Source organism: Vigna unguiculata, chromosome 1 (genome assembly GCF_004118075.2).
Source record: "Vigna unguiculata cultivar IT97K-499-35 chromosome 1, ASM411807v1, whole genome shotgun sequence".
In the NCBI taxonomy this organism is placed as follows: domain Eukaryota; kingdom Viridiplantae; phylum Streptophyta; class Magnoliopsida; order Fabales; family Fabaceae; genus Vigna; species Vigna unguiculata.
Window position 1 is genome coordinate 1 of NC_040279.1, and position 13488 is coordinate 13488.

The following is a 13488-nucleotide window of genomic DNA, read 5'->3' on the forward strand; positions in this document are numbered from 1 at the left end:
AAACTTCTGGTACATACAAATACATTGGTGATAGCAGTCAATTTAGGAAGTGACTGCTTCACAATTTTTGGATGGAAAGAAAATTTAGAAATTGAAATGCAAATGATTGTTTTGGATGTGTACGAGTCAGATTGTTTTTTAAAAGCATAAGAATGATTTCACATGATTGTTTTAGATAAAAGTTAAAAAAATTTCGTTCACGATTTTCCATTATATTATTTATTTTACAGGTTGCAATTAAATCCATTTACTCACTAACTAAGCCCAGCCATGCATAAATCCGTCATTTCACCCAAAAATTAAAAAATTTGAAGTATAAGATCATTTATCATTGGATGGCTTATGGACCAACATATATCGTAATGTGTAGTGTAATGCTTGAAGGGGCAAGCCTAGGTTGAGGTTTCAGAATTTAGGGAGAACTCCTCAAATTAATGTATCAGAGACTATTAGCAATTATATTTTATTATTTCATATTTAACAGATTATAATAAAGTCTATAATGTAAATATCCTGAATGATAGCGATCTGATTATACACCTGAATAATAGGGATTTGATTACATTAAGTGTTATTATTATATTTCCAAAATCAGTTTTCTAATCATGTATATATATTTTACGTACTCTTAGTAATAAAATTATTCAATTCTACCCTAATATTTGAGAGAGGAGAGGCTATTCAAAATTCTAACTCTTGGTTGTCATGCTTGACAAATAAAGAATCTAACTCCTTTTTGATAATCAAAATATGATTTCAATTTCTATACCGAAGCTCGTTTTTAAGTGAAGAAAATTAAAAGAAAATAAAACTACAGATTTTGTGCAAAAAAAGGATTTTGGTAAAATAATCAAACAAGTGAAAGGAGGAAGGAAAAATAATAAAAACAGTGACAGAAAGTTGTGGATAAGGCGAAGAAGCACAAGGTAAAGATTGGTGAGAATTTGAGGGGAAACAAGGTGTCATATTAGGGAAGGGAAATAGATAAATTGGTACTAATATTTGTCACCGATTTAGGAAAATATTTCTATATAATGGAATAAGAGAAATCCAAGAGAAATATCAAATTTTGTAAGGTTGAGTTAGGCTTAAAGTTCAATTTTTAACATGGTATTAGAGTTATAAATTAGAGCCTATACTAGCAAAGTTTGTTGTCTGTTAGATCTATTATTCCATCTCTTATCGGGTTGCTATCAGACTACCCATTAATGTATAGTCACATGGTCAACATGCATATGCCTTGGTGTGAGAGGATTGTGTTGGAAGTCCTACGTTGATTAAAGATAAAGTCAATTCATTGTATATAAGTAGGTGCAAACTTCACTTTACAAACTGGTTTTGTGAGGTTGAATTATACTTAAAATTCATTTCTTAATATGGTATCAGAGTCATGAATTAGAGTATATCCTAGCAAAATTTGTTGTTTGTTAGGTTATTGTTCAACTTGCTATTGGATCATCCATTAATGTCTAGTCTCACATTTGAGATGTATGTCTCGATGTAAGGGAATGCGTTGGAACTCTCACAACTACTAGAGATAAGGCAATTTATAGTATATAAGTAAGTGCAAACCTCACATTTCAAGTCAATTTTGTAAGGTTGAGTTAGACTTAAAGTTCACTTTTTAATCATGTCAACCGAAAAATCTGTCTTAAACATGTGGAAGTTGGTACTTCTTTTAGAAGTAACTATGAATTTCTGTGTTTTCTGTCATGTATAGTTTTTTTTTTTTTTTTTTTTTTTATTTCATGGTTCTGTCTTTCTGCCATCTACACCATGTCACTACATGTATTCTGTGCATGGAGAGACTTTTCTTTGCCATTTGTTTTACTGTCTCTTTAGTTTCTTTTTTCTTTTTTAAGAAAAAATATCTATGAATGTATACAAGAAAAATATGTATTGATCTATTCCATTTTCATATATTCGCAAACCAGTTGTATTCTGCTAATCCGTTACTTTGTTCTCTTGTAGGTATTGTATGGCTGGAACGATAGGTCATAAATTAATGTCAGATAAGCGGGCCAAAGTTGATCTGGACGCTAATACAAGAATCGATGTGCGATGCCAGGTAAATATTATCCCCTACCCAATTACAGGGAGATATATCTAACTATTCATTATTTTTACGAACGTCAGTTCATAGAACTTCACATGGCATGAGTAGGAACAGAGTTAGCTGCATGTACAAGTTGATAAATCGGCACCGTGGTGAAAATAACATGATTAGCAAACTTAAATTAGGAAAATAAACATCTTAACTTTCACAGAGTATTACATCATTAGTCTACTTTCCTGAGCTTGGTGTTTGAGGTGATGAGTATGCTTCTGTCATGCCTTTTTCATATTAATATACAACTGAAACCATATTTCTTCTTTCACTTCTTTGTTCTATAATAGCAGATTCTGTCCTCTTGAGTTGATATTGGTACACTGGGTATAAACCCGATTTTAACTAATCTGTGTGTCGCTGTCACCTATCGATGTTCCTCCAATTATCTTGAGATTTTTGTTTTGAAGACTTGTGTGCTATAGAAATAAGACCAAGACGACATTATAATACTGCTTATATTTAAATTAATGTCTTTCTAGTCTTGAATTGCTTGAATATCCAAAAACAAGTATTGTACAAATCAGCACTGAAGGTAATTGCGTCAATTGATTTGGTTTCTGGTATAACTTTGACTCGACTTAAATTGGCAGGTTCATCAATTAGCTTTTAGTCCTCACACTGATTCTAAAGGGATAATGGATCTTGTAAATTTTCTCGCCCCCAAGCATGTTATACTAGTGCATGGGGAGAAGCATAAGATGGCTTCCCTTAAAGAAAAGATTCATTCTGAATTTGGGATTCAATGTTATGATCCTGCAAACAACGAAACCATATGCATTCTTTCAACTCACTATGTAAATGCAGAAGCCTCACACTCTTTCATCAGAAGCTGCTTGAGTCCGAACTTCACATTTCAGAAATGCAGTTCGGTGGACATATGTAACTCTTCTACGATAGACAAAAGCTTAATGCCTATGCTCCAAGTCGAAGATGAAAGGGTATCAGAGGGAGTTTTTGTTGTGGAGAAGGGTAAAAAGGCAAAGATTGTACACAAGGACGAACTTTTGCTTATGTTGGAGGAACCGAAGCACGAACAATGAGAGGGACGTTCTGACATATTGGTGACTCAATGGATCTTAGTCTTGGTTCTTATATTCAGAACTTCATTGCGACTTATCTTGAAATTCTCAATTTCTTGAAGAGCATCTGCAAATAATCGTGGCAGTAATGTCCCTACAGGATTAAGGAAAACTCCCAACATCAAAGCAGTGTATTTCTGCTGCTTTTAGTCAGCAGTGAATGAGAAAATTGCAAGGAAACAAATCTCAGCAATTTGGAGCATCAATACCCACTGAAAATGTTTTATTTCAGAGCACTGAAGGAAGTATGTGAATGAAACAACAGAAGTGGTTCGTTCCATAAAAAGATAATCAGTTTAAACAGAACAGCTTGGGTTGCGGTTATTCTTCCTTCCTTTACAAGGAGTTGGATGTCCAGATTAGATTTCTGCTGTACATTGAGCAATTGATGAAATTGATTCCAATAGAAGTTCGTTTATGGCCGTAATAATTTGATACTCTGATCCTAACATGAAGGGATTTACTGTGATTGCTTTTGTTCCCATATTTATCTTTCCATATTTTATTTTTTGGTTATTCTAGGAAACATGTTCCCCATGAATTACTCCTAGTAGGTCATTCAATGATCTGAATTCCAGATTGGTCTTGTATTTTGTTTATTTCAGATGTGTAACCAATTTTTACAAAAGCAACCTAATGAGCTGTCTTATCGTACTTTTGCTGCTGTAGAAGTGAATTATAACTTATAAGCCTATATTAAGTTGAGTTGTAATAACCATTTTTTTTTCATTCATTACACACTCACTACAACATATAGGTGAGAAATGTTGGGAGGGTAATTTATTTTATAAAGAATTTTAAATTTTTATTATATTATTTCAATCAAAGTTTGAATTAAGAATTTATAATAGTATTTTGATCAAATAAATGAGAATTTTAAACATCATTAAAAGAAAAAGAATATGAAACTTTTTATTCTTTTATCAAATCTATATCTATTTTATTCGATTTGTTTCTTCTTCGGAATTAGGTCTCAGTTAAAATATTGTTAACATGATTTTGGTTGGAATGTTTGTTTTGCGAAAGGTTTTGGGATGATATTTGCTCAACATAATTTTTTCAATTGACTTTTTTGAGAGTTTCCTTTAAAGTTAAAGTTGAAGTTCATTAAGATTTATTTTATCATTATTCTTAAACTCTAGAAGAGAAAATCGTTGAGTTGAAATTGGGTTGTTTTACACATTACAAGTTGTATTGAGAAAAATGAATCAATACATCAAATAGAAGAAATTTGAAATCTTATAACAATAAAATCATAATATGAGAATAAATAAAGATATTCCTAATAACACATATATATATAGATTAGATATTCACGATTGTATAATATTAATTCTGTATTTCTAAATTTCTAACCACATTCATAATTATATATAGGATAGTTTCTTATTTCTTTTACTATAATACTTCGCTGCAAACTATAGCATATAGGTTGGATGTGTAGTATGTTACAAGAAATAAGAAAATACCTCAATGTCCAAGATAATTTGTCTGGAAATTTTGAAAAGGATTTTGTTTTAGTTTTACAATACCTCCCTTATCACTACTTGTGATAAAAATGTCATTCACATACAATGAGATAAGTACATCCTTAGAAAGAATGACAATAGAATTAATAATGATCAACATCGTTCGCTTGGCATCAGTTAGAAAAGTTGCAATTCTAATTAGTAAAATCAATACCAAAGATATTATGTCAATAATATTATCCCAATATATCTCGTATTATGTCCATGTATTATTTTTCATATGTGCAGTCATTATTATTAATTATTTCCTATATTGTTTATTGTATTTAACGATGGTTTTATAATAAAGGTTATGAAAAATGTTAAAAATTCAAGCAATAAAGTATATGTTAACATAAAGTATTCAAATATAATAAAATTTTAGTAGTTGTTAACAAACAAGTTAAGATAATCTATTTTCTTAACTTTAATCTCATTAAAAAATATTTAGAATAAATAAAAGCTTATTTTGTTTGAAAATGTGATTGAAAAAATTGTTTCTGGTTTTTTAAAGTATGATTAGATTTTAGGTTTATTTATAAAGATGACAATGTGGGACGAGCTAGCATTCAGACCCGTAAGAAAATGTGTGGGATGGACTAAGTATTTAAGTCTATTGGTCCGCTTAAGCCCCTCTCACATAATTTGTAGTTCATGTGGCTTATAAGCAAGTTGCTCATTAAAGTTTTCCTCTGGTCAATCCAAAAACAACTTTATTCTTTACATTTCTTCTCTTATTTTAATCCAATTCAAAGTCATTTCTATTTTCAACATACTTGTACTTAAAAATTTGGAATTATAAAATTATGAATGTTACTTTTTTTAGGAAATAGACTTATAAAATTTATTACTTTTTCTAATTTAATTATGGTTTAATTATGTCTTTGGTCCCCATTTTCGAGTCAAAATCTCAAAATGGTACCCATATTTTTAAAAGTCTCAAAATGGGTCTCCTTTTTTGTTGAAACGTCTCACGTTTGCTCTTGCCGTTAAGTCAACGTTGACACCGTTAGAGGGAGTGTCACGTGTCAGTTCCTCGACTTTTTGAATTTTTTTTTGAATTTTTTTTTATTTTGAATTTTTTTAAAAAAATTAAAAAAATTACACGTGTCAAGTTGTCATCGTGCCACGTGGCAGTGACAGTGACACGTGTCAATATTACGCCACGTGTCATTTTCTTAGTCTCAATTTGGTCCCTTTATTTTAATTTGTCTCAATTTAGTCCCAATTTTTGTAAAAATTTGCAATTTTGTCCCTCTCCAAATTGAAATCAAATTTAATTTATGTATAAATGTACACAAATATTTCCATCAAAATTGATATTTCAAGTAAATATTTTTAACCAAATTAAGTTCATTTAATTAATATTTTACATTGAACTTTATTTAAAATGGTCTAAAAGTTGTTAATAGAAAAAAATTCATAAATTACCTAGTTCATGTTACAATAAAACACATATAAATTTAAAATTTTAAAACAATTTTAAGTAAAGTTGAATGTGAAACATAATTTTAACTAAACTTAGCTATGTTAAAAATATATAATAAAAATATCAATTTGAATACAAATATCAAATTTAATAAAAATATTTGTATAATATTTATATAAAATTAAATTTTGTTTCAATTTGAAGGGGGACAAAATTGCTAATTTTTACAAAAATTGGGACTAAATTGAGACAAATTAAAATAAAGGGACCAAATTGAGACAAACAAAATGACACGTGACGTAATACTGACACGTGTCACTATCACTGTCACGTGGCACGATGACAGCTTGACACGTGGCAATTTTTTTAATTTTTTCTAAAAAATTCAAAAAAGAAATTAAAAATTAAAAAAAAATTAATAAAAAAATTTTAAAAATCGAGGAACTGACACGTGGCACTCCCTCTAACGTCGTCAACGTTGACTTAACGGCAAGGATAAACGTGAGACGTTTCAACAAAAAAGGGGATCATTTTGAGACTTTTAAAAATATGGGTACCATTTTGAGATTTTGACTCCAAAATGGGGACCAAAGGCATAATTAAACCAATAAAAATTAAACAAATAAGAAATTGTGTTAGGATGAATCACTATAATTTTCCCTATAATTTTGGTTTTTGAGAAGGAGAGGTAAATAAGAAAAAGTCATACCATAACACAGAATGAAAGCATGAAGAAAACTAGGAATTGGCAATTACCTCTTCGGCTAGCTTGGTCAGATTGGTGTCATACTCCTCCAAAGTTGGCATCTTATTGTTATTACCACTTCCAGGGCCAACAGTAGCACCAACACTGTCAGCACCCTCACCCACCATGCGGATAACCTGTAACATCCAGTGAGAATACAATAATGACTACACATAAATTATGATAAAACCATATTCCATACCCACCATGCGGATAACATGTAACATCCAGTGAATACAATAATGACTACACATAAATTATGATAAAACCATATTCCATACCCGATATAAATAAGTTAAAAATAAGTTAGAGTACAATACTAACCTGAGCACGAATATTATTTGGATCAGCACCCAAATTTTCAACAACATGTGCTGCTACACTCTTACCACCCTCACTCAAATTTTATGAATATGATCCTCTTCTTTTTATACCATAGCATTAACCACCTTCATGATAAAATTTACAAGAATTAATTAGGGTCAAAAACAAAGAAATGAGTTAATGATCAAGTTTTGGTTTTGCATAAAGAAATTAAAGAATCCCATAAGCACAACTTAGTGCAACTGCTTGTTTTCTTTCAGATTCATTTCATTTAATTCAATATATACTTGTCCCTGTATATATAATTGACTATTAGTGTGAAAATTGAACATGGTCGAGGCAAGAAAACTCTAAGGAACCCCTAGCATAGAAATATAATTAAGAGTTTAATTGGTATATATTGTTAATAAAAATTTATGATACATTTTAAGAAAACCTCCCTACGGTTGATCAAGACATAATGAACAATTTTAGGCAAACCACCTACAAGTATCTGAATGGTTCCTAATCGCTATTAAAATTCAAATATATATATATAAGAAAAGAATAAATAAATTACATAATAACATAGACAAAGACGTCTTTCGATAAAAATTCAGTAATTCTGACTCTTCTTTTTTTTTTTATAAAGAGGGAGAGTTTTTTTTCTTAATAATTTTTAGTAGGGGTGGGCAAAAAATTTAATTTTCTTGATCCAATCCACTTTTGCTCCAATCCACTCCATTTATAATCCATTTTATTAAAAATCTAATACATTTAAAATCCATTTAATGGATATGGATTCCAATCTAATTTACATTTTATATATCTTATGGATTGGATATCCATTTTATAAATCAAGATTTTTAAATATGGATAATCCAACAAATCCAATCCAAATTTTCAATTTAAATTTTTAGTTGGGTTAGATTAAAGGTTGAGATGAACTATGCTAAATTCAGACTTGGATGGGCCTTGCTCGACGACCTATACGGATCGGACAGGCCCGACAACCATAAGAGGTTGTGCGGGCCTAAAGATATGAACGAGATAGGCGGACCCGACAAACCGAACGAGTCGATCAGGCCCAATGACCTGATGAGCCAGGTGGACCCGAAGACCCAAATGGGCCAAACGAGCCCGAAGACTCGAACGGGCTAGGCAGGTTCGAAGATTCGAACGGGCCAAGCGGGCTCGATGACCTGAATGGGTCAAGCGGGCTCGAAGAACTGAACGAGTCAGGCAGGCCCGAAGACCCGAACAGGTCAGGCAAGCCCGATGACCCGAACGAGTCAAGCGAGCTCGAAGAATCGAACGGGGTAAGGCGCGCCCAAAGACTCGAACGGGTCAAGCAGACCCGAAAGGGTCACGCGGACCCAAAAACCCGAACGGACCAGGCAGAACCAATGACGAAAACAGGTCAGGCAGCCCAAAGACCTGAACGAGTCAGGCAGGCCCAAAAACCCGAACAGGCATGACAACCCGAATGGGCCCGAACACCCGGATGGGCCGGACGACCTGGATGGGCCGGACAACCTGGCGACCCGGACAGGCCCGACGACCCGGACGAGCCCAACGACCCGGATGGGCCCAAAGACCCAGACGGGCCCGATGACCCGGACAGGGCCAGACGACCGGGACGAGCCCGACGACCTGGACGGGCCTGGGGACCTGGATGGGTCCGACGACCCGTACAGGCCTGACGACCCGTACGAGCCCAACGACACGGACGGGTCTGACGACCTACACAGGCTTTACGACCCGAATGGGCACGACGACACGAACGGGCCGGACGACGCGAATGGGCCCGACGATCCCGACGGACCTGGCAACTTGGATGACCCTGACGGTCCTGACGACCCGGACGAGCCTGACGACCTACACGGGCCTTACGACCCGGATGGCACGATGACACGAACGAGCCTTACGACCCAGACAGGCCCTACGACCCAGACAGGCTCTGTAAGACCCGTAGAATTTAATTAATTAAATAATTAATTAATAAATAAATGCGGGAGGGGAAATAATTATGACATTAAGTTATGGTTGGTATGACGTGGAAAAGTACTAGCTCAAGTGGTTGAGAGTACTTTGATTGTGTGTGAGGACTTGGGTTCGAGTCCTATGTATGCTACCTTTAGCGTTATTGTTTTATTATTTCAATCTATGAAAACATGTTCTGTTATGATATGATGCCTGAATTATGATTGTTAGCATGAAACATGATTGGTTGCATTGGTTATGCACTTGAGTGGTAATAAAGGGGTCATGGGTTCAAACCTTGGAAATTCTAAATGGAACTTATGTTTATTTTTATTTTGCTAATGGTAACTTTAGATGGAATTGGAAATGTTAACATAAGCCATTGGAATCAGTACGACCAAGGAGGGAGCTGCACTCACCATTCATGATGAGAGATGAATGGTTATTAAAAGTTAATAAGCTGAATTTCGTTTTAATGCTTTGGGTAACTTAAAGTACTAGTTTAAAAGGCAAAAGTTAGAGTTTAGGCAAGGTTTTGGCAAGGCTGAACTTAGACCTAGAAAAACAGAGACAAAGGTGAGTGAGATGGGTCTCACGTGAGGGAGTTTGGAGGCGGAATTGAGGAAATTCAAGGGTGGCTATTGGTGATCAAGGGAGAGCTTCCTCAATTGTTCAAATTTAAGCTAAAGGATCCAGGTTAAGGGAGCTGGACTCCGTGATTTTATACGTATGATTAATAATGTGTATCTATATGATATATTGATTGCATTTGCACTGTTAAATCCTTGAAAACTTTGCGTTTCTGGAATTTTCCAGAAACCGCCTGGCGGGCGATGAACTACCGCCAGGCGACTCATCCATTTGCATGTGTTCTAGGTTCCTAGAAGAGGAACCGCCTGGCGGCACACTCACGGCTGCCAGGCGACGCAAAGCGTTTTGGCTATTTTCTGGATTTACTGATGCAGCGCCTGGCGGGACTGGTTGAACCGCCAGGCGGCGCGGGGTAATTTGACCTATTTTTGGGGTTCCTGGAGTTCTGGGCTAAATTTAATCGGGGCATAATTCAGGGGTGAATTGTACAGAGTGATATTGATAACCAATAGTAGGTATGGTCATCTAATTAACGGAGTAAATGAATGGAACAGTGGGTGAGGTTGCAGGTGTGTTAACCTTGATTGCTCGTTGAACTGATTGAATGGGAATTGGATATAGAAATAGGGATCAATGTAATTAAAATATGGGGCAGTTGTGAATGTGTGAGAACTTGATGGCATTGAAGCGGAAATTCACAAAGATGGAGAAATGGTGGGGTTTTGAGTGCGGGGAAAATCTGGAAAATACCCAGATGGTAAGCACCGCTTGGCGGCACGGGGTCTGGCCGCCAGTCACCAGTGCAGGCACAAAATGCTGCAGGCTGGAGTGTTGTGTGTTGGGGATGAGTACTGTTTCCTTTGGGTTAGAATTCAGCAGATGGGAATTGTGATGGTTGGGGTGGTTGACGAGGGAGTTGTGCATGAACCACGAGGGTGAGAAATTCCTTAGGTGGCGGGATGTTAAATATTGGAGGTCTTTCTATCCATATGGCGTGATAGAGATTCTGCATACTGGTTAAGTTGGATACAAGGGGGATTTAGCAATTGATTAATCATGATGAATAAGAGTTCAAACAGTGGAAGAGGTTTGACAATCACTTAGTGGTAAAGAATCTAAGAGTAATAATAGCTCAAGAAGGAAAGAGTTAATACCATTACTGAGAGAGTTCTATTAACAAGCTAGGGAGGGGGGATTTGACCTTACATTGTAGTAAACAATTAAGTAATAATTTGGGGGTTGATCAAATGGAAATGTGGTAGAAACTGTGTTACAACTCGAACAGTGAACCCAGTGTGTGCTGAACTGTCATGGCGCCTGGCGCAGGATCTGGACCGCCAGGCGGTAGCGAGATCACAGAGGGGTCTCAGGGATTGGTGCGCCTGGCGGCAGGAGTGGTTCCACCCGCGGTACCTGCAGCGAGGGGAATTTTATGGCATTTGTGCTCCTGGCGGTACGCGACACCCACTAGGCGGTCTGGGAGCTAGCAGCGCCTAGCGGCACGTGTCCTCCGCTAGGCGATTTATACTACTGCAGCTTTGAGTTTTGATTATGAACTTGTGATCTACAGTGCGTCTAGTGATGCTTTAAGGGTGGGATTGCTGGTGTTCCTTGAGTTGTGGCTCGGAACGTATCCCTTGAGTTGTGGCTCGGGATAGGGGTTAAGCACGTGGTATTCCTTGAGTTGTGGCTCGGAATAGCATCTCTTGAGTTGTGGCTCGGGATGGCGGATGGACACGAGGAACCCTTGAGTTGTGGCTCGGGTTGGCGAGTGTTGCTGGTGTGAGTGTGCTGGTTGTGGCCAGTACGGATGGGTCCAGATAGATTGCCCTCCTTAGTTGTTGGCTGACGAGTTTGGTAGTCTTGGGACGATACAGACTTTGTTCGTATATGGGAACTCTACCTGGCGTTGCGGTGTATGATCCGTAGCATGTTTTCCCGCACGTGCTCTATCGGTTGTGGCCGATAGGTATGGCAGCAAGTCACCTTGAAGTAATCCTTAGACGTTGTAGAACACGAATAATCTGATTGGGGGGTCAGATGGTAGGAATTAAAGAATAGGCAATGTGAGATGTTTATGTTATGTATAGTCTCTTGTGTTTACATGCTTATATCTATGTAACTTTATATATGTGATTTAATTGTTAAGCTCACCCTATCTGCGTGTGTGTGGCGATGATCGTGTACGCGATACACGGGAGCAGATTCTGTTGCTGCAGGTGGCTCAGGTGACGCTTAGCCGCGGGAGAGGGGTTAGACTTGGGGAAATGCTTATGTTTTCTTTATTGTCTTTGAAAACAGTTGTAAACCCTGATGGGTAATTTTATAACATTATGATTTTGGTATTCATAGACTTTATTCGATGGTTTAATAAAGTTTTTTAAAATTTTCCCGCGTTTTGGGAAAATGAAGTATTATTAAATGCGCGTTGTTTTAATTTATTTCTTTTATTTAATTATAAATCCGTAATATCCTAACGGGATGTTACAGGCTCGACGTCCTGAACGGGCCCTACGACCCGAATGGGCTCGACAACTAACGGGCCTGATGACTTGACGTACCTGACGACCTAGACGGGCCCACGATTCGAACGTGCCCGACTACACGATTGGGCCCGACTATTTGGACCAGTCCGTCCGCGTCGTCTGGCCCGTCCAGGTTGTTGGGCCCATTTAGGTCGTCTGGCCCGTTTGCGTCGTCGAGCCTGTTCGTGTTTTCGGGTCTGTTCGGGTTATCCGGCTCGTTCGGGTTGTCGAGCCCATTCGGGTCATCGGGCCCGTCTGGGTCGTTCGGGTCGGTCGGGCCGTCTGGGTCGTCCGGGTCGTCGGGTCCGTTTGGGTCGTCGATCCCATCCGAGTCATTCGGGCCTTAATGACACAAGTTTTAAGAAATTCAATTTAAATTTCTTTTATTAAAAATGGATTCTGGATTTAAACTTGATCCAAATATTTGGATTGGATTTAAATCTTGATCCAAATATTTGGATATGGATTTAAAAAAAATCCAAACTACTTTTGCTAAAAAAATGGATTTGGGTCAAAAAATATCCAATCCATGCCACCCCTAATTTTTAGAGTCACTATAGAACTGGCAATGGAGACCAGCAACAATATTCCAAGTTCACCCTTTTTAACCATGAACAAGTTCTAAGTCATGACCAAAACTTGACATCATTTCTTTAGGCTCACTAATTCAAAAGGTAAGCAATATGAGACCAATTAATGATGTTTAAGGATTTCCCCAAATCAAGAGCACAATGAACTTACTGCCCTTCGATATTTCCCAAGTGAGACACTTCCATATGCATTTTGAAGAAGTAATCTTAGTAAGTTTGTTTTAAATATCACCTGGTTCTCTTTGTCTTTAAGATCCATCTGCATTGCATCCAAGGACTTAGTTAACATTACTACTTGAGCATATGCCAAATCTTTGTTCTTCGACACGTTCTCCTTTTCTTAATTTAGACTCTTATTTGCTTTCAACAATGTTTCATTTTCTCTAAGTAAGGAAATTTTTCCTGCATTAGCATCTATGCTTGATTCAGCAGAAACAGTGACTTGCAATGAACATTATAGGATTAATTTGGTCAAAATATTTATGTAAATTTCAAAACAGCAAACAAAATCAATTCAAATTAAAAATGCTTCCAAAACATTAAGAGAATAAATTTCACTTACTAAGCAGGAATTCTTAAAATACTCCCTCTGAAACTTTTGCAGTGAACTAAATATTGACATTAA

The 13488-nt window shown here is 36.5% G+C and overlaps 1 protein-coding gene across 1 annotated transcript; it reads left to right on the top strand.

The window, feature by feature from the left end:
• The first annotated feature begins 1950 nt into the window (after positions 1-1950).
• LOC114164547 (cleavage and polyadenylation specificity factor subunit 3-II-like) lies at positions 1951-3883 on the top strand. Its single transcript, XM_028049264.1, has 2 exons — positions 1951-2068; positions 2701-3883. The coding sequence occupies exons 1-2, from the start codon at positions 1979-1981 to the stop codon at positions 3148-3150; spliced, it is 540 nt and encodes a 179-aa protein (XP_027905065.1). The 5' UTR covers positions 1951-1978; the 3' UTR covers positions 3151-3883.
• The last annotated feature ends 9605 nt before the right edge of the window (positions 3884-13488 follow it).

Coding starts and splice junctions, on each gene's coding strand:
- LOC114164547 (XM_028049264.1), top strand. CDS start 1,979: ATGGCTGGAACGATAGGTCATAAATTAATGTCAGATAAGCGGGCCAAA. Junction 2,069..2,700: donor GAATCGATGTGCGATGCCAG/GTAAATATTATC, acceptor TTAAATTGGCAG/GTTCATCAATTAGCTTTTAG.